The 26924-nt window shown below is 40.2% G+C and overlaps 1 protein-coding gene across 1 annotated transcript; it reads right to left on the bottom strand.

The window, feature by feature from the left end:
- Positions 1-408: 408 nt before the first annotated feature.
- GARIN2 (golgi associated RAB2 interactor family member 2) lies at positions 409-24560 on the bottom strand. The gene is made up of 6 exons (XM_069597525.1): positions 24391-24560; positions 21107-21306; positions 19700-20234; positions 16300-16547; positions 8070-8098; positions 409-533 (listed from the first exon to the last, which is right to left on the bottom strand). Exons 1-6 carry the CDS (start codon positions 24547-24549, stop codon positions 409-411), a joined length of 1296 nt encoding a protein of 431 aa, XP_069453626.1. The 5' UTR covers positions 24550-24560.
- Positions 24561-26924: the final 2364 nt, after the last annotated feature.

The following is a 26924-nucleotide window of genomic DNA, read 5'->3' as shown; positions in this document are numbered from 1 at the left end:
TTTCTTCCTTTTGGCTGTGTTGCAGGAGTATGTGGGATCTTTCTTAGGTCCCTGATCAGGGATTGAACCCACTCCCCCTTCGTTGGAAGCTCAGAGTCTTAACCACTGAACTGCCAGGGAAGTCCTTCATACGTATGTTCTTTTTATACCTGACTTTGTTGTTGCATATTTTTGTTGTTGTTGTTGTTGTTATGAAGCAGTATCACTCTATGAATACACCACAGTTCGTTGAACCATTTATCTTCTGGCAGGTATTTGGTTTGTTTTCAGATTTTGGTTATTATGAACAAAACTCCTTTGAATATTTGTGTACAAGTCTTGTTTTGAACATATGTCTTGTGAACATGTTTTTATTTTTCTTGAGTAAATACCTAGAGTAGGATCATTTGGTCATCTGATAACAATGTCTTAACTTCGGAAGGCATTTCCTGTTTTCCAGCGTGGTTGTGCAGGGGCCATGATGTATGAAAGATCTAGTTGTTGCACATAGTCACCCGCGGTTGGTGTGGTCTGGTACTGCCTTTTAAAGGACTCTGTTACCGGGTAATATTACTCAGTCTTAGTTGTGACTTTCTTCCTAAAGAACCAGTTTGTTCCAGATAATCACTCTCAACAAAGCATTTTCTATAATGAGACAGTCAACTCCAAATTAGAAACTTTTAGTGTACATATATTCATATCTTAAAAATGACCCTAATATTAATCTTCTCTTGGTTGCTCCCTATTTCATCTCTGATTGTAGAAGTGGGAAAGGAATCCCTTTCATCTTTGGAACAGCAAGGAAAGAAGGGAAGAATCTCCTGGGCTGTGAGCCAAGGGGGCTGGGTAGAGGGTTTTCCTCTATAGCACTGTCCAATAGAAATATAAAATGAGCCACATATATAATTTTGTGAAACACTGTTTAGTAGCCAATTAAAAAGTAAAAAGAAACACATGAAATTAATTTCTAAATTTTAACCCAATGTAGTTAAAATATTATAATTTAAATATACAATCTATATAATAATTACTGGGATATTTTACATTCTTTTTCATACTAAGGTGTAAAAATCAATTGCATATTTTACACTTGATCACAGTACAGATGCTAAGTTTCCAAGAGTTGAAGTGAAAAAACATAACAATATTTATGTTTAATGAAGAATCATGCTACACTGCTTCATTTTTTTTTAATTAAAATGAAAAGGAATTTAAAATTCAGTTTCTCAGTTGCACTAGCCACATTTCAAGTGCTCAGTAGAGCCATACATGCCCATTTGCTACCATATTGGACCATGCAGTTCTAAAGCGTTGTCTGTGGGACATGAAATGGAAGATAGAGGGGAGACATATTTGTTATTGCAACTCAGGTCACTGGTAGGAAATACCAGTACTATTTGTATAAAATTAAAAAATATATATATACACACACACACATATGTTTTTAGCTGTATGATTTCGAACAAGTAACTTAATTGTCCAAGCTTCACTTTCACCATCTGTCTGCAAAACAGGAAAGTAATCATACCCCTCAGATTACTGTGAAGACTGAGGATCTATGCAAAGCATATGGTAGAATGACTGGCAAAGTTTTGAAAATAGGTAAGTGGTGGCTTTTAAAAATCTAAACAGGGACTTCCCTGGTGGTCCAGTGGTTAAAAATCTGCCTTACAATGCAGGGAATGTGAGTTTGATCCCTGGTGGGGGAAATAAGAGCCTATTTGTGGCTATTGAGCCCACAGGACACAACTAGAGGGTCCATGCGCTGCAACCAAGACCCGATACAGCCAAATAAGTAATTTAAAAAAAAAATCCAAACGATTCTTTGGATGGGGACTGTCTGTATTTCCTTTATCTTTAAAAGTTAGAGAATTTTAAAAACTTGTTTGAAAATGGCAGTTGTTGATTCCATAAGTACTGCCTCTTAGGCCAGGTGCTCACTGAAACACAAGATGGAAATAATATGGTCCTGGCTTTGAGGACCCTGGGGCACCCCGTGTTAGAGACCACACAGCGGTGGGCTAATGTCCAAATGATAAAAGTAAAACCAAAGAGAACAACATATTCATTCAACAGTCCCACAGAAAAGAAGCCCTACAGATAAAAATGGAGTTTATGAAGTATACAGTTCTCTACTCACTTTAAAATCAATATCCACAATTAACAATCATTAAGATTTAAGAAAGACTGACATGGATCAAATGCTTAATGATTAGTAGTAGTCTTTATTTCTGCCACATGAAAGATGCTGCTTTGTCTCCCCTTCCTTCCATTGTTATTTCTTGAGCTGTGCTTGCTTTTAATTTAGTAGTTTACATTTATCTGGTCAAGAAAAAAGATGGAGTTAGTTCAGTTAATTCGAAAGTCTGAAATACAGAATCTTTTAAAGTTATTACTGTTATATGTAAAACTTAAAATAACTAGATATGAGTAAAATAAGTGATTGAAATAAGTAAAATTACATTTATAATACAGTATTTCTTCTTAATAAAATAGTAAATATCCTTTGGACAGGTAAGTTATAATTTTTTAAATCTAGAAGTTGATATAGTGTTAAAGGAATTTCTTAAAAGTTTTGTTTTTAAAAATTACTTCTACCATGCAGTTACCTAGTAAATCAAGAAGTCAAGATTAAAATTATGGACTTTTATTCTTTAGAGTTTGTAGACATTGTCATTGAATTATTTGCAAGTTCTTGATTTGTGCTAAACTGAGTCTTGAAATTAGTCAAATGTATGTGAGATTTACACACACATAGTTTATGCTTATTGTAAATAAGGGGCCTAGTAACTTTCACATGATTTCAGTTGTAATAATATCAATATGAAGTCTTTATTAGTAGCAAACTTTTTTCACCATGTTAAAAAAATCTACCTTTCCTCATATATTAGTAATTCACAATTTAAATATTTGGGAGCCACTTTTCCAAAGTCAAGGTCTAAATATGTTATATATACCATTATTTTTGCCCTTCTTTGCATTTGTAGCTCTCTCTTAATGAGACCACAGTATTTGAAATTTCTTGTTATAGAATATATCAGTCAAAGGATGAAATTGCTGTAGTATATTGGGTTCACTTTTAAAAGGAATTTCCCCTTCTAAAGGCTATATTGAGAAATAGCCAGGCTTGGAGCTCTCCCTAGGTGGGCGTAGGAACCAGCATGTCACTCTGAGTGCCATCCTTCACAGTCTAGCACCAGAGAACATTTTATTGAGAGCATGCTTAATGGGGGAAAAAAGTGACAAAACACAACACAGAATGAGGAGTGTATGTGGAGGCCAGGGGATTAATGTGTGTGAACATTTGATATTTTTCGGCCACATTTGTTTTTCTCTGGTGCGTCTGGCCGATGGTGTACATCTGGGTGAGGCCCTGTTAATAAACTGAGTGCTCAAGTGCTAAGCTGACTTTAGTTGGCGGAGTGACAGAAAGGTGGAAAAAAAGGGGAGGCGCCTCTATTCCATCAGCAGAACCCTAATAAGATGGGCATGTGCTTCTTGCTGGAGTCGCCTCTGCTTCACCAACTGTCTTTTTACTTGTGTGAATTTAGCCTTAAATGTATGTGTGTGCATATGCAGTCTCTCTCTCACACACACACAGCATTAGTTATATTAGGAGAGGCAAATGAGAGAAGTTTCATTCATAAATAGCTCACTGTAAAGCATGTCTCAGAGAAACTTAGTACGCTGTTGGCCACCACACACAGCTGGGCAAGTTATTCATTGCACAGAGACTACCTTGTGAATGGGGCCCCCCAGCTCTGGGCAGTGTACAATCTCTGCAGTTGTACATGACAGCCCTCTAGGGACTTTATAAGTATTTGTCTAATTTTTGGTGTGAAAGTAAGAGGCTTTGGCTGTGTTGATTAATCTGAGAAAGCAGGTTGGGAAAGAGTACGATAAGGGAGCAGAGAGGAAGAGTAGCAATGAGAATGAAAGGAATCATTGTTAGGAGCAGCAGCGAGCAATTCTCTTCCGTGCCTCACCTGAAGCGCCCTCTCGCCCTACTGATGTTACATTTTGACCCCTGGTGGATTCTAGAGCAGAAACCACAACAAAACCCTCAACATTCCAACTCCACCCCTATTATTACTATAGTAGAAGTAATATGATTCACTGTTAAAAGATTCCATTTACTGACAACTTTTTGTGAACGTGTCGTGTCTGTCATTTGCATCTATAGAGACTTATAAGTGCAAAAATTACCTTTAAGTTGTCTTATATGTTTTTTCCATTGGCCTTTTCCTGTTTTACTTTCCTTTCCTCACATCCATTCCCCTGAGAAAGGGAGGACAGATGAGGCACGAGATTGAGGAATTTAGAGAGGATTTGACAGGAGAGTAGAGAGCCAGAAAATAGTCCAGCAAAGTGGAAGTGAGATCCCTAGAAAGAGGAAATGAGAAAGAAAGAAAAAGGCCAAAAACCAGAGAGAAGAAAGTAACAGAAAGAGAGAGAACTTGAGTCTTAAATTCAAATGATTTTCTAACCTCATCAAACTTGTCTTTATTCTTTCCAATGGAGCCCATTATTAAATTTCAGTTTCCCTTTTAGAATTCTCCCATTACTTATTACAATTCCAGGGGTTTGATTTGCCATAATTAAGGAGAAAATGGAAAAGATAGATGGGTGGGGGAGGGGAGGACATGCCCAGTGTTTCAAAAATGATTTCCCTCTCTCTTCTTTTCTTAATCTCTGTCTTTTGTCTCATTTCTTTCCATCTTGGAAAAATGCCAGGGGATCATAGATAAGCCTGCTGTTGGGGGTCATTGTAAAGAAAATCAGCAAAATTAAAGAGAATAAAGCTTAGAAAGGTAAGAAATGGAAAGTCAAGAAAGGAGAGAGATGGACCCAGATCCAAAGATATGGGTTTAGCCTGGGCCCTACCTTGTAGACTTTTCATAAAAACAGTACATGTGAAGTGCTGCTTTTCCTGAAACCCTACTCAAAAAGGAGGAAAAGTGTAATTCTTCCAAACTGCTTAGAGGTTAGAAAGAATTGGAGACTGCTGTCCCCAACTAGCCTTGACCTAGAGTTGTTGAATGTGAATCTGATGAAGTTAATAGAAACAGTGATTTGATTTACTCTTGTGGGAACAGTTATTATTCTGGCTTCTGCCTAAAATAGAAATCAGATTTACAAACTTACTTTCAGTCTACATTCAGTCTAAATTCAATATGACAAGGTTACTAATCTTTGCTTCCTTGGGGTGAAGAGTGTTAAGTGTGAGTAAGGGAATGTGAAAGGGGAAAAAAGTGATTCAGAGGAGTGTGGCAAGGGGGAAAGAAATGCAAATCAGAGGGAAAATTGAAAAACTGTACAAGCCTAAGTAAGGAAAAATGAGAGGATAAAGGAAAGGAAAGTGGAAAGAATGAGACAGTACAGGAAAGAAAACAAACAGGGAAAATAATTAATACTTGGTGAAAACTGCATGCCAAATTTGTATATTGTACCAGCTTCATGATTTAACAGCTCGGGGTGGAATTTTGCTGCATGTTTGCTGTATCTTTCCTCAACTCCTCATTTCCAGAGCCCCATGTCAAGCTGCCTGCTAAAATTTACATAGATGGGCCACCAGGACCACAAACACGAGCTAACAAACCACAGCAGCAGAAAGGGCCCTGAGACAGCCAGTCACGGCTTCATTCCCCGACCCATATGCACTCACATTTGACAGCTGAGGAAACTGAGCCCCAGAGAGATTAAATGACACATTTGTGAAACAGGCCAAACGGAACCAAAATCTAGGGCTTTCAGTTCTACGCTCAAGTGTTTCACAGCTTATTTCTTCACCTTTCCCTTCCAGATTGTCTTCCTTTCCCAGCTTGTTTCACGGACTCAGTACCTCCTAGTCATGTTGCCTCTACTTCCCTTTTCTCTCTTGTTTTCACAAGTAGATAGGCGTTAAAGCTTGTTGACTGTGTGTTCAGGTCTTTTTCCATCTCACTGCTTCTTACCTGGTCAAGACTTGGGTATCTTTCCCCCAGACTATTATAATGACGTTCTGCCTCTAACCTGCTTCAGCTTCTCTTATGGACTGCAGTCAGAGTAATCTACCTAAAATGTAATATTAATTTTTTCATTTCTCTGGCGTTTCAGTGGATCCTCCTTACCTACCAAGCAGTACTATTCAAACTCCTTAGTGTGGATTAAGACTCCTCCAGACTGGCTCCTGCCTTGCTCTCACTGCTCCTAAACTGAATATGCCCAGCACTGTCCCAGCCCTGTGATTTTGCCCACCCTGTTGCTTATATCGGGCTTCCCTAGTAGCTCAGTTGGTAAAGAATCTGCCTGCAATGCAGGAGACCCCGGTTTGATTCCTGGGTTGGGAAGATCTGGTTAGAGAAGGGAAAGGCTACTCACTCCAGTATTCTGGCCTGGAGAATTCCATGGACTGTATAGTCCACGGGGTCGCACAGAGTCGGATATTCTTGTTTCTGCTTTCCTAACACAAAAATTGTCATATTCATAGACTCCTTCATGATTTTCTCTTTTGAGCAAAAAGTATGTTCTCTACTTTTCTCTTAGAGGGCCTGTAACGTTCCGACTTACATTATTTGTGCACTTGTCTTGAGGCCATTTATATGTCCTGTTATTTATTTTTAATCTCTCCCAGAGTCTGTCTCAGTGCTTCATATATTATAGATGGGCACTGAATGTTTGTTCAGTTGAACAAAATTGAGTTTGTGCCAGGAGGCAGGTGAATCAGTCACATATAAGATGAAAATGAAAGTATCAATGTCCTATATTAATTTTAAATTTCCATGGCTTAAATAAGGAGTACTTCAGAATGTATGAAGAATGTACTAATTATATGCTCAGCTACTAATTATGTATTAAGTTATAAGGCTTTTGCTAGATTTAATATTGCCTTTAGAAAATAAGAGGAAAATATTTGCCTATAATAGCATATCTTGGGAATTTTTACGGATTTGATTTCTTTTTGAAATAAAATTTGGGATAAATTGATAGATGAAAATTCTGTATACTGTGAGGGAAATTTTATATTTTTCTTATAAACTATAATAGCATTTGTTTTCAGGTTCAGTTCTATAGATTAGAATATAGGTAAAAACACATTATAGTGAAGCTCCTCTGGTACTTTTGGATAGTAGAGTCCAGTGGGAAGGCCCAAAGATGAATCCCATTTGTATAAACAGCTTTTCTATAATCACTGGCTTAAAAAAAACTTCGAGCTAATATTTACTTACTTAACATTATATAAATTTCATGTGTACAATTTTATATATTTCTGCATGTGCTCCCCCCAAAAATACAGATTGATCCCCTTTCCCATTTAGTTCTCCCCACCAATCATTTTCTTTTCTTTTCTTTTGTAGGACTCCTGCAAATGTGACAAAAAAACACCTTCAAGTATTTCTGGTATTTTTCTCCCTCCTTTTTAAGTTCAGTGAAATGTGATTTTTTGTGTTCCTTCCATGATGTTCTTTTATGTGCATGACTGGAGCAGAGGTCTCTTCTCCTCCCCAGAGGTTAGACAGTCACTCAGAAGTGGGGCAGCAGCAAGCAAGGGAAGAACTCTCCACTAGTGTTTACATGACAGCCTTTACTTCAAACAGTTGTTACCAGTTAATGATCCCGAGATGTGGGAATATGTGAAGAAAAAGCTGCCAGAAGAAAACGTTAATTCTATCACCTGACAGCAAAGCAGAAGACGAAGACACAAGCAGGAAGAAAAGAGGGGCTAGCAGATTTTAGATTCACCAAGAGATTGAGTTGTGATCACTGCCCTTCCAAAGCAGCAGGAGTAACAGGCCATATCATGTTTGATTCCGCTTGCAGAAATAGCTTGGGAGTGGTTCCTGCCCTGCGAGTTAGAGATCCTGGGAACTAGGGAACTCTATCAGCACAGAAAAGAGCAAATTGTTGCCTACTGCTTGAAAGATAGCATGAATGTAGTCTTTGAGGCAGTTTCTGTAGGACAGACTCTCAAAAGGAAGCAAAGACAGGAAAAGGAATGCCTCAAAATGTTTGGCTCGATTCCTTTGTTCTTAGCTACTCTGTTCTAGGGCCCTGAGGTGACTGCTTGATACCAGGGATCACAGAGAAATATGGTGGGATTTGGTCCATACCTGAAGTGTCTGAATCAGTTCTCCTGCTCCTGTAAAAATAAATAGCACATTTCAAAGTTTGGCCAGTATAACCGCAAATATTTAGAAAAGAATTACTAGGTATGAGAAAACAACCATTCTCTAAGTACTTCAGTTCAGTTCAGTTCAGTCGCTCAGTTGTGTCCGACTCTTTGCGACCCCATGAATCGCAGTACGCCAGGCCTCCCTGTCCATCACCAACTCCCAGAGTTCACTTAGACTCACGTCCATCGAATCAGTGATGCCATCCAGCCATCTCATCCTCTGTCGTCCCCTTCTCCTCCTGCCCCCAATCCCTCCCAGCATCAGAGTATTTTCCAATGTAGTAATAACATATATTTAGTAAGCCAAGGGTGCACATGTGCCTGCTAAGTTGTTTCAGTATGTCCAACTCTATGCGACCCTGTGAACTGTAGCTCACCAGGCTCCTCTGTCCGTGGGATTTTGCAGGTAAGAATACTGGAGAGGGTTGTCATGCCCTCCTCCAGGGGATCTTCCCAACTCAGGGACTGACCCACGATTCTTATATCTCCTGCAATGGCAAGTGGGTTCTTTACCACTAGTGCCATGTGGGAAGCCCCAGCCAAGGGTATTATCCATTATAATACATCTTAGAGTAAAATTACCTAAATTTATGTAACATGCAAGCTGTCCAACCTATAAAAGCCATAAAAATGAGTTGTATGTAATTACATATAATCTATTTTTATTATGGCTATCACCTGTCACTCAATGAAGCTGTAAGGATCCCTATCATGCTACATCTCCAGACCCTAAAAACTCATTTGGGGTTGAGACTGAAAGAAGCTAACTGCTGCTGTTCAGGGGTTTCTGTAAATGGAGTCAGTTGCATTGGGAATATATGCTCTTGTAGACATGTGGGGTATATTCTGGAATGGATGGGTGCCAGGGTTTGCAGTTGCCCACCTCTGCTAGCTGTTCATCACAATCTTGGTGGCCTTGATGGGAATCTTCTAGGTGAATAACCTCAATCATTCATCCAAGTTATTAGAATTTCTTACAGCTTAGTGGATATAAAGTAGGGGACTAGCTGTCAGTTTTTTGGACTATTTTACTTTCAGAGATATCTTTGGATAAAGGCTATTTTCTGCATGCCTGATACCTTTTTTAAATTTTTTAATTTTTTGACCATGCTACATGGCCTGTGGGATCTTAGTTCCCAGACCAGGTATCCAACCTCCTGTATTGGCAGCATGGAATCTTAACCACTGGACCACCTGGCAAGTCCCTGTATGTCTGACTTTTAAAATTAAAATCAGTAATTAAAATACTTATTTCCTTAACCTACTGAATGCTAAAATATCAACTTAAGTCAGTTAATTTTCACCAAATCTTTGTTTCTTGGCTATACTGTAATAGCTATTTTGGAAGTTTTGCTGTTTGAGTAAGAGGTTATAGGAAGGATAATTATCCTTATATAATATCTTCTCAGATAAAATACAGAGAAATAATTCTGATCCATTTAGAGGATCTGGCAAATTCATGCAGTTCAAATTCTTTAGTGAATCTTTCAAATGTAAAGGTTAAAGTAGTAATTTTCTGAGAAGTTTGCAAATACTTATAACCTTTACCAAATGGGTCTGGTGATTTAAATAAGGTTGAGTTTAATGATAAAAGTTTTCAATAGACTGAGAGGTATCAAATAAGTGTGCTTTAAAAGAGGAGGCACAAACTAAAATGAAGCTTGCCATTATCCTCTTTAAAACAAAGGGAAGAGTCACAGTAACACTATTGCCAAGGTATGAAAAGGAATATATATGCTCCATAAAGTAAATCCTTCATTTCTAAAGTACCCAAAGTGACATTATAGAACTTTCCATAGTATTTCACTCATCTAGATTTAAATTGTTCAATTTACATTTTAAAGGCCAATGAATTTGAGGGCAAAATACTCAACAAGGTCATTGTTTAATTTTTTTTTTTCATTGTTTCAAAGTACACGGTTAGAAAGGTGTCACTGAAATCCATGGTCTTGGAGAAGAAAAATATACACTAGAATTCATTTATCACTCTCACAGTATCCTGACTTAATCCTACAAATATCCCAGGACTAAGTATCAGTGAATCCCATTCTGTTCTTTGATTTTATTATGTCTTTCAATTATAATGAACATTCTCAAATTAGGCTCTAGCTAGTCATTATGTTCCTGATGTAAATAGGCAATAAAATATAATCTATGCTTGATTACATTGGACTTAAGAGGATTAGTTAGAACCAAAATTCATTTTTTGCTTTGTTTTTTAAATCTATTTCTTTCTTTCTTTACAGCAGAGTCAGCAGATAAATGATACAGGAAGCTGAGAGACTAAAGGGCAGAGCCTGGAAGATTTTGGGATTTGCTGACTAAGATCCTTCGTAATCTTTAAAATCCTAAGATTTTTGCTATTTATATAGGCATTCATTTTTCTCATTTCTAATACTGATCATAACAGTGAGAGTAAAAAAATTCACACTTGCAGATCACTTCAACCTAGAAACAAGTCATCCTTACAATTTTTAACATTTTAAAATGTTACGAGCAGCCTAATGCTCAGAGAATTTTTAGGGAGGTGAGGCTTTTCTGTATGTAACAGTGGATACATAGTCAGTGTGCATATGTCAAAACCCATAAAACTGTACAAGACAGAGAGTGAACCTTAAACTAGGGACTATAGTTAATAATAATATATGTTCTGTTCATTAACTGTTAACAAAGGTACCACACTATGCAAGTGTTACTAACAGGGCAAACAGGATGAGGGATGGGATGAGGGAGGGCAAGGAGGCGGCAGTGGTCTGGGTGTCGGGTTGTATGTACCACGTGCTCGATTATTCTGTAAATCTAAAACTATATCTTAAAAATGTTTATTATTTTTTAAAGTTTTTTTAAGGTACTAAAGTTAATCCAGTGCTTCAGGGCATCCATTATTTGCAAAAGGGTGAGGAAAGAAGAAGTTGAAATGATTTAAACAGTTCACCTTGTTAAGATTTTGAAATTGTGTGTTTCTGAAAGCTTAGACAGGGGGCAGGACAGAATTTGAGACATATTGAATGAAATAAAGCAGAGGAAGATGTCAGAATGATCACACCTGATTAATTACTGTTTGGGAAAAATTGCTAGACTGGATGGATTCATTTTTATCTCATTTGTTTTTTAGAAATCGTATGCTTTTCTCTGAAAGTCATACTTGTACATAGCAGAAAGTACATTTCCTGTTGAGTGGCACCTGCTTCTATACCTTTGTTTCTTACATTCTTTGTCTTTCCCTCACTCCTTCTGACTGATGATTACTTTTTAATTTTATTTATTTTTAATTGAAGGATAATTGCTTTACAATAGTCTTGGATTTTGCCATATATCAACATGAATCAGCCATAGGTATACATATGTTTCCTCTCTCTTAAAACTCCCTCCCACCTCCCACCTCTCACCGCTCTAGGTTGTCAAACCAGAGCCCTGGTTTGAGTTCCCTGAGTCATATACCAAATTCCCACCAGCTATCTCTTTTACAGACGGTAATGTATATGCTTCCATGCAAGCGGAATCTTTACCACTTGAGCTACCAGAGAAGCCAAGAAAATTGAAATCATCTCAAGTATTTTTGTTTGGATTACAGTGCTATGAGCTTAGAAATTACAAAAAAAAAAAAACCTACAAAAAATGCAAATATGTGGAAACTGAACAATATGCTACTAAACAAATAATGGATTGCTGAAGAAATCAGAGGAAATTTTTAAAATGCCTAGAGATAAATAAAAACAAAAATATGATGACCCAAAATCTATAGGGTGCAACAAAAGCAATTCTAACAGGAAAGTTCATAGAAATACAATCATACCTCGAGAAACAACAAAAACTTCAAATGAACAAACCTAACCTTATACCTAAAGCAGCTAGAGGAAGAACAAACAAAATCAAAAGTTAGTAGAAGGAAAGAAATCATAAAGATCTGAGCAGAAATAAATGAGAGATGAAGAAAACAAAATAAAAGATCAATGAAGCTAAAAGCTGGTTCCTTGAAAGGATAAACATAATTGATAAACCTTTAGCCAGACTCAAGAAAAAAAGTGAGAGAGCTCAAATCAATAAAATTAGAAATGAAAAAAATAAGTTAAAGCTGACCTCACGGAAATACAGAAGATCATAAGAGACTACTAGAAGCATGCCAAAAAATGGACAACCTAGAAGAAATGGACAAATTCTTGGAAAGGTACAATTTCCCAGGACTGAACTAGAAAGAAATAGAAAATATAAGCAGACCAAACACAAGTGCTGAAATTGAATCTGTGATTAGAAAACGCCCAACAAACAAAAGTCTGGGACCAGATGGCCTCACAGATTAATTCTATTAAACATTTACAGAAGAGCTAACACCTATGCTTCTGAAGCTATTGCAAAAAATTTTAGAAGAATACCCTCAAACTCATTTTATGAGGTCCACCAACACCCTGATTGGAGAAGGCAATGGCACCCCACTCCAGTACTCTTGCCTGGAAAATCCCATGGATGGAGGAGCCTGGTAGGCTGCAGTCCATGGTGTCGCAAAGAGTCAGACACGACTTCATTTTCACTTTTCACTTTCATGCATTGGAGAAGGAAATGGCAACCCACTCTAGTGTTCTTGCCTGGAGAATCCCAGGGACGGGGGAGCCTGGTGGGCTGCAGTCTATGGGGTCGCACAGAGTCGGACACGACTGAAGCGACTCAGCAGCAGCAGCAGCAGCAACACCCTGATACCGAAATCAGACAAAGATACCACAAAAAAGAGAGAAAATTACAGGCTAATATCACTGATGAACATAGACACAGAAACCCTCAACAAAATACTAGCCAACCAAACCTAACAGTGCATTAAAAGGATCATTAACCACAGTTAAGTGGGATTTATCCCAGGGATGCAAGGATTTTCCCAATATTCAGTGTGATATACCACATCAACAGATTGAAGAATAAAAACCATATGATCATCTCAGTAGATGCAGAAAATTTTTGACAAAACTCAACACTCAGTTATGATAAAACTCCAGGAGCTGGGCATAGAGGGAATTTACCTCAACTGAATAAAGACCATTACTTTGCCAACAAAGGTCCGTCTAGTCAAGGCTATGGTTTTTCCAGTAGTCATGCATGGATGTGACTGTTGGACTATAAAGAAAGCTGAGCGCTGAAGAATTTATGCTTTTGAATTGTGGTGTTGGATAAGACTCTTGAGAGTCCCTTGGACTGCAAGATCCAACCAGTCCATCCTAAAAGAAATCAGTCCTGAATGTTCATTGAAGGACTGATGTTGAAGCTGAAACTTCAACAGTTTGGCCACCTGATGCGAAGAACTGACTCACTGGAAAAGACCCAGATGCTAGGAAAGATTGAAGGCGGGAGGAGAAGGGGATGACAGAGGATGAGATGGTTGGATGGAATCACCAACTCAATGGACATGAGTTGAGTAAACTCCGGGAGTTGGCGATGGACAGGGAGGCCAGGCTTTGCTGCAGTCCATGGGGTGGCAAAGAGTCAGATACAACTAGCGACTGAACTGAACTGAACTGAATAAAGGCTAAGACTGCAAGGAGATTAAACCAGTCAATCCTAAAGGAAATCAATCTTAAATATTCATTGGAAGGACTGATGCTGAAGTTCCAATACTTTGGGCACCTGATGCGACGAGCTGACTCATTAGAAAAGACCCTGAGGCTGGGAAGGCACGAGAAGAGGACGACAGAGGGCGAGATGGTTGGATGGCATCACCGACTCAATGGACATGAATTGGAGCAAGCTCCAGGAGATGGTGATGGACAGGGAAGCCTGGTATGCTGCAGTCCATGGGGTCCCAAAAAGTTGAACACAACTGAGTAACTGAACAACAAAGAATGAAAAACCCACAATTAACATTACCCTCAGTGGTGAAAAGCTGGAAGCATTTCTTTTAAGATCAGGAAACAAGACAAGTATGTCCACTCTCACCACTTTAATTCAACATAATTTTGGAAGGCCTAGCTGTGGCAATTGGAGAAGGCAATGGCACCCCACTCCAGTACTCTTGCCTGGAAAATCCCATGGACGGAGGAGCCTGGTAGGCTGCATTCCATGGGGTCGCTGAGTCGGACACGACTGAGCGACTTCACTTTCACTTTTCATTTTCATGCATTGGAGAAGGAAATGGCAACCCACTCCAGTGTTCTTGCCTGGAGAATCCCAGGGATCGGGGAGCCTGGTGGGCTGCCATCTCTGGGATCACACAGAGTCGGACACAACTGAAGCGACTTAGCAGCAGGAGCAGCAGCTGTGGCGATCAGAGAAGAAAATACAGTGAATTGATTTTAAATATACTTTTTAATGCAAATTTCAGAACATCTGGTCATATAGGAAAATTTTCTGAAGTGGACTTCCTTGAATTTGAACTGATAGTTCTTCCTATGGCTATGAAGAGAAACCCTCATTTTGGTTCTTGGGCCTTAGAAGAAGCGCTCACAAGAGAGGACTCCTTGCTCAATCCGACTGTGTTTCTAGGACTGGCTTCTCATAAGGCAACAGTCCTCAAACATGGTTGTATACTAGAACTACTTGGAGGCTTATTACAACACAAAATGATGAGCCCATCTCAAGAATTTACCAGCCACACATTAAGAACCACTGATATAGAAACCCTTGCTAGGACACAACGCTTTGCTTAAGCAGACCACCAAAATCAAAATTTGAAATTGAAATTGAAATCATATTGAAATTGAATTGAAATTGACCATTGAAATCATAATCGAGATCCAGCAACACCTGGAGTGTATTGACACTTGGATGTAGAGGCTCTAGAACTGTGAGAAACGTGGCTGCCCAGGAGCTAAAGAGTAAAAAAATGTTACTCTGACTTCAAGGTTTGTGAATCTTCTAAGGATCATCCATATTCCTTTGCTTCCCTGGATCCCTACTTAGCTGGGAAAGGAGGTGAAAAAGAGAGTTTTGAACGATTACTCCTCAGTCGATTAAGATTTTTTTCCTGACAGAACAGGTAACTTTCTCTTATCCTTGGTGTTGGAAATGAATTAATAGTGACAATCTTGACCATTTACTGAACACCTAACATGGCCCTCTTATAACTGTTACACAGTCAGTCATCTTGAAACTCCATTCCACCAGTGCTCCACCGTTTCTTCAGATCTCTGCCCTTCCTCAGAGAAGCAGTCCCTGACCACTTATATAAAATAGACCTACTCCCTCCTCAGATGCTTGTTACTTTTTGTTTTCTCACAGCACATTCCAGCTGGCATAATACACTCTATTTGATTATTATCTATACCCTTCACTAGAATGAAACTCTGCATGACTTATTTTCACTGATGTATGCCCAGTCTCCAGCACATAGAAGATGGTCAGTAAATATTATTGAATGAATGAATGACTCATACCTTTAAAAAGTTTGTTTCCCTGTTTTCCCCTGTTCCTTTTTATATTTAAAAATAACTTAGACATAGTTCATTACATTCCTGATTTTCATTCTTGCTAACATAGCATTTAGATCTCTATGATTTTCTCTGGTTTCTTGATAGCTGTTACTCCAGAATAAACATATTAACTTTTATTTTTATAATACCACAGTGTCTCTCACATTCATCTTGTAATTTATAATTATAAAAATATTTTTTCAGATTATTCAGTTATTCATTGGAAGTGTAGAAAAGTGTAAGGGACATGTAAAGAAGAAAATAGAAGTGTAAAGATAAAAGTACCCATAATTACTCCAGATAATCAATGGCCCTAACTCCAAAGTGTGGACACCATGATTCCATTTTATTTCCTTCAGCACACACCATCTATACCAGGCAGATAGCTCAGAATGCCAACTGAATGGTGTAAAAAGTTGGTGTGAAAATAAAAATTAGACAAGGTTAAACCAAATGTGGATTATTGAGTTGATTATGTTATCATTCATATGTCTGAGATTATGTCATCATTCATACGTCATTCGTATGTCTGAGAATCTTCCATGACAAATGCCTGAGTTGCAGGGACTTTATTTACTTTTCCTTTATTTTTGGTCTAACCACACAGCATGTGGGATCTTATTTCCCTAACCAGGGATTCAACCCAAGCCCCCTAGATTGGAAGGGTATAGTGTTAACCAACAGACTCCCAGGGAAGTCCTGCAGGGACTTTAAAGCATGCACTTATTTACGTTTTTCATATCTTAGCATCATTTGGCATCTCCCTGCTTCACATACCTGGATTCTTCAGCCTTGAGAGTTGTGCTTTCAGAGTCCATTGTCCTTATTTCGGAGGGTCTGTTGCTCATCTCTTTGGATTTGTCTGTCTCATCTTCTTCTGGAGTCAAGGTAGTTTGAAAACATCTTTCACCTTCGAAAGTCAGTGTTAGGTTTGAGATGGTGACATGTTTTGAGGATTCTCTAAACTCATTCTTACTTTTTGTATCTCGTAAACACCCAGACTTCAGAATGTTTTCCATTTTTTCCTTTGAAAATAACAAGCAGCAGCAAATCAGGTAACAGAAGAGCATCACACAGAAACAGATTATTTACGAAGCAGTAATCATGTCATTCATATTTACTGAGGGCCCTCGAGTGCACAAGCACGGTGATGAAGGGATGAGGCTTGGTGTTGCACAGCTGTTGAGAGGAGCCTAGGTGGGCACTGGAGGCTGGCGGCGTGGGGACCTGACACAGCACACTCGAAACCTCACACGGTCACACACACCACTGGCACCTCAAGAAGGAAAATTAGGACTCAGTCACAGGGCTTCCTCTCCCTCAACTGGCAGGGAAAGGAAGGTTTTCTAGAAATGTCTTGCTGCCGATTGTTCTCCATCCAAAGTTGCTCTTGACTTAAGAGCATCTAATAGGTGACGGGAGTTGGAGGTTCATAAAAATACTAAAGAGTCTGTTTTTCAAAAGACCTAAACTTTAGTATTCTAGTATCTCAGCCGGTCTCCTAGTGCCCCGGCGTCTGTTTTTAGTACCACTGCTCTGCTGCTCCTCGCCTCCCCTAGACTCTCTCTCAGGCCTCAGAGCCATAGGCCAGCTGGTCTGAAAGATTTTGTCTAATATCCCTGACATCTGCACCTTCTTCCCCCTTTTGTCATTACCTAGTCCACTACCTCTATACTGTTCTTTGAAAATAATGCAGTAATCTTCTTTAAAAATTAAACATTTTTTCTGACAATGAAAGTAACATATATATTTCATAGACTATTTAGAAAATCCTAAAAGATATACAGTGAAAGGGAGAAAATTATTGCTTCTTGATGCCACAGGCCAGAAATAACTACTGGGGTACATTTCATTCTGGTCTTTTTCTCCATTTATTTATTTTGAATGTGCCTGTTTTGTGATCGTATTGCAGTGCTGTAGCCCATATTTTTTTCACTTTAAAATTTATTATAAAAATCTCCCTATGTTATTAAAAACTTTGTAAAGCTACTTGAATTTTTCTAAATAAAAATTATTTTTATTATAAGAAGCAGAACATTCAGAAACCTGTAAAGAAGAAAACATCAATTGCTTATAAGACCACAACCTAGGAATAAATTATTAACAATATGACTTTCCCCTCTCCTATTGTCTGTGTATACACTTGCATTTTTATGTAATAAGGACGTGAAAGTTGCTCAGTCGTGTCTGACTTTTGGAACCCCATGGAGTATACAGTCCATGGAAATCTCTAGGCCAGAATACTGGAGTGGGTAGCCTTTCCCTTCTCCAGGGATCTTCCCAACCCAGGGATCGAACCCAGTTTTCCCGCACTGCAGGCGGATTCTTCCTGCATTGCAGGCAGATTCTTTACCAGCTGAGCCACAAGGGAAGCCCAAGAATACTGGAGTGGGTAGCCTATCCCTTCTCCAAAGGATCTTCCCAACCCAAGAATTGGACTGGAGTCTCTTGCATCGCAGGCGGATTCTTTACCAACTGAGCTATCAGGGAAGCCCAGAAATAACTATTAACAACACGACTTTCTCTCCCTCCTATTATCTATGAATACACTTGCATTTTTGTGTAATAAGGATGGTAACTTCCAGTTCATGTTTCATTCAGCTTTACATCATATACATTTTTCCAAGTAAAGAAAAATTCTCCAACAGTTTTAGCAGCTACAGAGTACTTGTTCATTTAACCAGTATTTACTGAGTGGATATAGTCTTGTCCGTCACTTTGGTTGCTCCTGAATGATATAAACATGGCACACGCCCTTTATGGTTTAAATTCATTTAGCCCTTCCTCTGTGGTGGATGTTTAGGTTACTTCTTCATTATCATTATTTTATTTTTATAAACATAGTATAGATGTGGTACAATTAACATCTTTATAGCTAGATCCTCATTCTTATTGATGATTAATTCCTTAAGATTAATCTTACAATGTGAGAGGCCCGGGTTCAATCCCTGGGTAGGGGAGATTCCCTGGAGAAGGAAATGGCAACCCACTCCAGTACTCTTGCCTTGAAAATCCCATGGACGGAGGAGCTTGGTGCAGGCTACAATCCATGGGGTCACAAAGAGTTGGGCACGACTGAGCGACTTCACTAATTCCTTAAGAAAGATTCTTAAAAGTGAAATCACTGAGTCAAAGGGTGTCAACATTTCTAGGTTCTTGACTCATAATGGTTTCAGGAAAGTTTGTTCTAATTCTCACCCTGCCATGAATCTTTAGAAACTCCAAGATGACCCCAACTTTACTAATGCTGACTGTGTTGATCTCTTATTTAGCAGCTTTATGGATGAAATATTTTTTTGTTTGCATTTTCTTATTACTAGTGAGGTTAAGCTTTTCCGCTAACCTTAGTAGCTAGTGGTCTCTTCTGTGAAATGTCCATCTTTGCCCTCTGTTGTTTTTCTGTCCTGGGCCCTGTGGGGATTTCTCAGCTACAGTCTACACACCAATCTCTTTACCTACAATCCGTCCTGCCGTCAGAATAATCTTTTAAAAACACAGCCCCTTCATTCCCTTACACAGAGCTTTGGTGGCTAAGGTTTGTTCAAAGACTGAGTCTACACTTCTTATTTTGGCATTTAAGATTTGCAAGCAATTTTCCAATCCTATATCTTAATATTTTCCATATATATTATGCTGCAGCCAAACTGATATATTGTTGGATATGGCTCTGTGTTTTTCTACTTTCTGGCCATTTCTAAAGCTGCTCACTTCTTTGGGGAATTTATTTTCTTATTTTCATCCTCACTTTTACTGATTGAAATTTCATCCCATCCTTCAGTGTACTTCATACATTTGTGCACATTTAAACCTTAATATAACCCTTACATGATATTAATATTCTCATTTGAGAGATGCATGTTCAGTGACTCGGCCAAACTAACGCGAAGCCAGCAGGGAAGGATTCCAACCCAGGATTTCTGACTCTGATACCAAAGTTCTTTTTATCCTCCCATGCCTCCTGATACAGGGTTAAGTTTTATGGTATGGATGGTCACTGCCTATTTCAGGGGACATCTTATAACTCTTTTATGCAGGGGTTCAGGGATCAGATCTCATTCTTAATGTTAGGTTAATCAGAGTAAGTTCCATACTATTTCAATAATCAATGTCATGAAGCTCACCAAAGAGAGTGAAAGAGAGTAATTATCAGAGAATGAAAGTCTTCCATGTCACATACCTTTTCCTCTTGCTTGGCCTTGAGTATGTCATCATTTTCAAACACCACTCTGACCCCTGAGCTTGCTGTGACTTCACAGATGTCTGTGACTTCCGTGACTTCTGTGACAATATTTATATCTGGGGCCTCAGTGACCTCATTTTCTGGAATATCTGTGACGTCGGTGACATCGGTGATGTCTGTGAATTCCGAGAAATCGATGCTTTCTACATCGTTGTTGGGGTTTGAACATGTGGACAGGTGTGAGGTCTGTATGGCGGGGAAAGCTGCTATATCCATGATGTCCACTGAGCCTGTGATGTCTGTGCTGTTTGTGATTTCTGAGAGGCTGGAGACTTCCGACACTTTGGAAGCTTTGGCTTTCTCCTTATTCAAGAGGGAGATGAGCTCTACCCACTGACAGAACAGGGTGTCTTGTTTGCATGCAGGGGCGCAGAGCTGTAGGTAGTAGGCTCGGCCACTCACCAGCTTTACTTTGATGCGCATATTCTCGGCATCATGTACAGAGAGAGTCACAAACTGCAGAGGGAGAAACCTGCAGACAAATGCAAATATCATCTGGAGGCCTGATTGGAAACTGTCACAAGGCCTTTCCTGTTGTAGATGTTTGTGGGGCGAGACAGGACACCAGGTGTGTCTCTCAAACAGGTTTGGGGAGGAGCTGGCGTGGGATGGGGCAGGACCTTCTTGTGGCCACATGTTCCCAGGTCTGGCTCATGGCTTTTGAGGCTAAAAACCTTGATTTTTCGTACATATAATCAGGCTCCTGAAGACCAACTCACCTGAATCATACTCCTAAGATTATCAACTAGTACATCAGCTATTTATTACTTATTCAGGAGAAGTTGTCCCATTTAGTTAGTCCTGCAAGGTTGAGACTGAGAGTGGTTTGCTGTGGGTCCTACAGCAAGTTGGTGGATTGAGACAAGAACAGAACTAATCCTGATGGAAGTTGGGATGGTGGGGGAGGAAGTTCCTGATCATTCAGTTCAGTTCAGTCGCTCAGTCATGTCTGACTCTTCGCGACCCCATTGACAGCAGCATGCCAGGCTTCATTTTATATAATTAATTAATTAATTTGGTTGTGCCAGGTCTTAGCTGCAGCATGTGGGACCTTTATTCCCTGAACAGGGACTGAACCCAAGTGTCTGCATTGGGAGTGTGGAGTCTTAGCCACTGGACCACCGAGGAAGTCCCCTAGGGTTAATTTTTGAGAAGTTAAAGGTGAACCACTTGTTTTGACTGCCAGGTTGTCAGACTGCCTCCCCGGACTCTAAGGATGTGAGTCTGTCATCTGTAGCAGGAAACAGATGTGGAGCACTTCCCATCTGTGTTTCTAGTCTCATCTCCTCCGGGGTAAAGGGTCTTTTTCTGACAGGTCGTGAACCTCTTTCCTTTGTAACTCACCTGGTAAGCACCAGATTTTCTGGAGAAGGAGATGTCAGGAGGCTTTTAAATAGGGGTTCTGAATCTTTCTGGGCGGTGGGTGTTAGATGAGCCAGCAACATCACGTTAGGGGTCTTGATGGTGGGACTGGAAGAGCAGATGCCTACGGTCACCCAGTTGGCTCGGTTATGAAGGTAAATGGATTCACCTCTCCTGTTGACCTGAGGCAGAGAAGAGGAAGAGGGAAGTTCTGATAAGGTCTGTGGCCTCAACAACCTCACTTACCCAAACAGTGTAGGAAGAAAGGAGAGATGAACTATGATGCTATAAAGAAAGCTGAGTGCCGAAGAACTGATGCTTTTGAACTGTGGTGTTGGAGAAGACTCTTGAGAGTCCCTTGGACTGCAAGGGAATCCAACCAGTCCATCCTAGAGGAGATCAGTCCTGGGTGTTCACTGGAAGGACTGGTGGTGAAGCTGAAACTCCAATACTTTGACCACCTGATGCAAAGAGCTGACTCATTGGAAAAGATCCAGATGCTGGGAGAGATTGAAGGCGGGAGGAGAAGGGGACGACAGAGGATGAGATGGTTGGGTGGCATCACCAACTCAGTGGTGGACTTGAGTTTGAGAAAACTCCAGGAGTTGGTGATGGACAGGGAGGCCAGGCGTGCTGCGATTCATGGGGTTGCCAAGAGTCAGATACAACTGAGCAACTGAACTGAACTGAACTGAACCATGATGCTGTTGCTTATGTGACTTCTTGGAGATATCACATGGTCCCTGATCTCTGTGGTCCACTGGGGAAGATGAACATTAAACAAGTATGTCACTAAGTGTCTTAAGTGTTATTGAGCACAAGTTCAGGGTACTGTGCTGTGGGGTGCATGACAGAAAACTTGACTTAGTGGGAAAGAAGGCAGGTACGTGTGTAATTACCTTTCTCAGAGAAGATATAAGTTTATTATAAATTGTAGCAAACAATTTACAGTCATATACTGTTCTATGTTGTACTCCACACAGCCAATTGGTTCTCACAGAAGTCAAACTCTTGTATCCATAACCCCAAGATAATAGTAAAATGTAGTAGAATGAATGATGAATTTTGAGTATTTGTTGCCTTTGTTTTGAATATAGTTTTATTTATAAGGTTATGCTATTTAATTCTTAATGATGTCTGTGTTTAACAACCGACTTGTAAACTTTCTGAACTCTTACCAATCAGCCAGCTCGGTACACCCTGGCCATAGTGTCAGAAAAGGTCCCTGGAGGAAGGGCCTCTAAATCAGACCTGAGCAACGTGGCACATGGACTGGCTGGGCACCCAGGAGAATCTCTGCTGGCTGGAGGAGGAGGAGACCGGAAAGTGGGTGGACAGGGGTGTGAAGGAAGCCAGAGAGGGAAAACACTTGGTTTCTCAGCTGCATATTAACTGCTGCAAAAAAGTAAATTACCGAAAACCAAATCTATTTAGAAGGAGATTGCAGCCTACACTATTGATTACCTACCCAAAGCCATGCTCCTATTCTTCCTGATTAATAGAATTCTGGTTTTGTCCAGGATCCACCCCTCAGGGATGGTGCCCCCAGCTAATGAGTGAACTTCTCATCCACCCAAACTAGTCATGGTGGTCGCATCCCCTGGCCAGTGATTGCTCTCTGCAGGGGCATGTGACTCAGGCCTGTCCCATGGGACCAAGCCTCCTGGTGGCTCTGGGAAAGGGTTCTCAGCTCTCACAGTTGCAGAGATGAGATGCCCCTTCTGTTGCTGGCAGCTGTCACGTCCTGCTCACACGTGATGTCCTGAAGGGAGAAATTTGTAGGTAACAGGACAAAAAGAGAGAAGCTGGGACCCTGATGGGTCCTGCAAATGAGTCGCAGCCCTGCGGGTCTTTCAATCTGTATCTGTGTTAGTCGCTCAGTTGTGCCCAGCTCTTTGTGACCCCATGGACAATAGCCCACCAGGCTCCTCTGCCAATAAGATTCTCCAGGCAAGAATACTGGAGTGGGTAGCCATTCCCTTCTCCAGGGGGTCTTCCCGACTCAGGGATCAAACCTGGGTCTCCTGCATTGCAGGCAGACTCCTTACATCTGAGCCACCACTTTACTTGAGATAATCAGTGTTCTTTTTTGCTCACACTTGAATCAGGTCCTTGATAACTTGCTGCCAAAGACATAGTAATCACAAGAGGTTGTGTGTGTTGAAGGGAGTAACTTATCTAGTTATGACATGGGGAAATATTTAAGTTATCGAAAGCTGACTGCACCACCACCCCAGTGTTCATTAAAGCTCGAAAATGCTTATTTGAGAAAGGTGCAGAAGAAAAATAAAAAGATTATTAGGAAAGAAGCACACAGAAGGTGAATTAAATCAAAACATGACATCACATGCGTTTTGGGGTATGACTTAAACATTAGTATTTTTTGAGGCGTCACCTCCCTCCCTACGACTTCTTAGAGGTGAAGAGCTCTCCTATCAGTGCAGAGGACATGTGTATGTTGTCATTTCTTTGTAGAATCAGCTGGGGAGCTGCTTAAATGGGTGTGTTTTGTGTTCGACTTGGTTGTGACACCTTAAGAGGTTTCAGGGTAGGCCCTACATCATTTAATTCAGTTCTCCATTTCTCTGTCTGGATTTTTTTTTTCTTTTCTTTTTCGGCACCTCAGAGCATGCGAAACTTCCAGGACCAGGGGGGTCAAAAATGTGCCCCTGCAGTGGAAGGCCTGAATCATAACCATCGGACCATATGGAACCCTCGGTCTGAATGGTTTAATGTTGAATGTTTAGAGGAAATTTAGAACTGCTCCCAAATGCATTGAAGCGTAGTTTCATTAATGTAGGTACATTTTTAGGAGAAGGAAACTTCTCTCCTTGGTACAATTTAACAAGCATAGTTTCCTTCAAAACTAAGAAGGAAAATGCATTTTAATCCCTAGTTGTGTCGTAGATATTATCCTTTAAAATGTCTCCTAAGTTAAGAAAGAAGTTATCTGAATGCTTCTCTGTGGTAGAATATTTTAAAATAATTATACTTTCTTTGTATAATTTTGGGAAGATTATAGAATAATTTCAGTAGAGTTGGGACAGAATTTCTAGGTTAGAGTTTGTTGAGGAAATTTGAAATGAATTTTCCTTTTACGTTATAATTAATTTAGATTGTTTGAAGTTCCCAAACTATCCCCTTTCATTCTATCACACAATGCCTTTTAAAATATTAAAACAATTTTTCCAACCTTTTTCATTGTCTTTGAGAAAATTAATTATTGAGGTTATTGGAACTTAATTCAGGGTTTAATTATCATTTACCTGGATAAAATTGCTCTCTAATATGGGAGGAGATACAAAAGGCGCGTATTCTCCTCCATTCAACATATTTTGAAGCTCTCCTGGATCCTTGGAGTCTGGGACACAGATGTCATCTTTCTCATCGATCCTTGTGGGAGATTTTCTGTTACTCTTCTTCATTGTGCTTATGTATAAACCTCAGGAAAATGAAGGAATAGACGTCCAATGAATAGAGACAGAGAACAAACAATGAATACGACAGAATGCTCTTATTCATTAATTCAACATATTTGATCGACATTGATGGTATTCCAGGCACTGTGCTGAGCACTGGAGATCCATCTGAATCAGACTGATAATACCCCTGCCCTCATACATATTTCCTATTAGCTTAGATGGCAAAGAATCTGCCTGCAATGTAGGAGACCCAGGTTTGATCCCTGGGTTGGGAAGATCCCCTGGAGAAGGCAATGGCAACCCACTCCAATATTCTTGCCTGGAGAAACCCATGGACAGAGGAGCTTGGCGGGCTATGTAGTCCATGGGTTGCAAAGAGTCAGATACAACTGAGCGACTAACACTTTCACTTACATGTAGGTTACTCTCTCTGGAGAGACAGAGTAAGCAAGTGAAAAAGAAAATGTTGGATGATAAGGGTTACAAAGACTCTGGATCAGATCCATGTGACAAAAAGTGTCTGGGGTGTTGTGCTAGCAACAGGAATTAGGGTGGTGAGGAGAGGACTCTCAGCATATATCCCCCTAGCCAAACCATTATTTTCTATCTTCCTAAATGCTACCACTATCCTCCCCGTATTGCACAGGTCTCAAGCCCTTTTATTGTGAGTAGAGTATCGAAGCCATACTAACCTGAGACCATTTCTTCCTAAAACATCCAGCTATGACTGAGGCTTAGTGGACAGTGGATTCTGTCTAGTCACTGACAGCTGTGCATCTCCTGCTGTGTCTCTGCTCTCTCTCACAACTGCTTCAACACACACAGTGGCTCTACATCATGGGATTTGATCTTTCATCTGCCAGAAATCACAGAATTCCAACAAGGGAAGAAGGCCCCAGAAGGCAATACTGTTCAAGCCTTCAAAAGATCACTTGTTCCCCTTCACAAACTCCATGCCAGTTCAGAGGAAGGGTCCTTAATTGGCAAGTGGTAAGTCCTGAAGATTTATTTCCACCTCAGTCCTTTCTCAGAGATCCTTCTCTTCCTTTCCCTGGCCAGGCTAGAGGGTAGTGAACATGTCTCATCTCCGTCCCAGCCAGAGTTTAGGGGCACAGAGACCACTCCTGCTTGACAGCCCATGAATATGTGACTCTGGGAATTTCCCATCAGACCTTCTGCTGTGGACAACACAATGTCCCCTCCCCATCCCAACTTCAGTGCATCTTACATGAACACAGGGAAAGTAAAATGAGCCAAGAGGAAGTGATAGTCCAGAGGAGCCAAAATGTAAATAGAATGAGACAGAAGAAAGACCATTCAGGAATAAAAGAGAGAGACAAAATGACAAGCTGAAACAGAGAGGATAGAAAACAATAATCAACCACATTTATTTAGTTCTTGCTTTGTGGCACGCTATAACAGCTTTATGTGTGCTATCTCATTTGATTCTAAAAGCACTATGAAGTAGCATTATTAAGACCCTCATTTTATACACCATGAGGCTTGGAGAGGGAAAATAACTTACTCGAGATTTTAAGTCCCCACACCACGAATCAGAAGCTCACAGACTGATGAGAGGAGTTTATGTCATTGCCTACAGTTCAGTCCTGCCTTGGGTGCTTGGAAAGATGGACGGGAATAATAATACAAGGAAGAAGGAAGTGAGGTTGGAGGAGGGAAGATGGATGAAAACATCAATTGGATTATTTGGGGCCTAAATATATGGGGATCTCCTAGGATATGACAAGAAATCATAAGAAAAGCACACTTTCAGATGAGAGAAAGGTATGACAGAGGAAGGAAAGCAGAGGTCAGCAGGCTTTCAGGTCAGGGTCATCAGCAATATCAGAGCAGCTATTCACCCTTCATTTCCCAGAGCCAGCGTCAAGTCACTTTCATCCCTCTCATCCCAGACAGACTCTCTTCTGTCAGTTGCCACGTCGCTGCCTGAGGTCTAGAAGTGTTGATCCCTGTAAGCAATGTCTTTAGGACAGCATCTTATCTTTCCCAGAAGAGGAAAAGAGAAAAAGAAAGCCTGGAGGGACTTCCCTGTGGTCCAGGGGCTAAGACTCCATGTCCCCAAAGCAGGGGGTCCAGATTTGATCCCTAATCAAGGAACTAGATCTCACACGCTACAACTAAGAGTTTGCATGCTGCAACTAAAGTATGCCATATACCGCAACTAAGACCTGGTGCAGCTGAAAAAAAAAAAAAAAGAAAAGCCTGGGAAGGAGAGCTAAAGGGAGAGAGAGATCAAGAGAAGTAGTTCCATGTGGTCCCTTCCTAACCCCCATATGCACCATCCCCTCTTACCTCAACTCAGGGCCAAGCCACAATCCTCTTGGAGGCAAAGTTTTAACTCACTTCAGTTTGGGCTT

Source organism: Ovis canadensis, chromosome 7 (genome assembly GCF_042477335.2).
Source record: "Ovis canadensis isolate MfBH-ARS-UI-01 breed Bighorn chromosome 7, ARS-UI_OviCan_v2, whole genome shotgun sequence".
NCBI lineage: Eukaryota > Metazoa > Chordata > Mammalia > Artiodactyla > Bovidae > Ovis > Ovis canadensis.
Note: the sequence above shows the minus strand (reverse complement) of the source record. Positions and strands in the feature narration are given on the sequence as shown.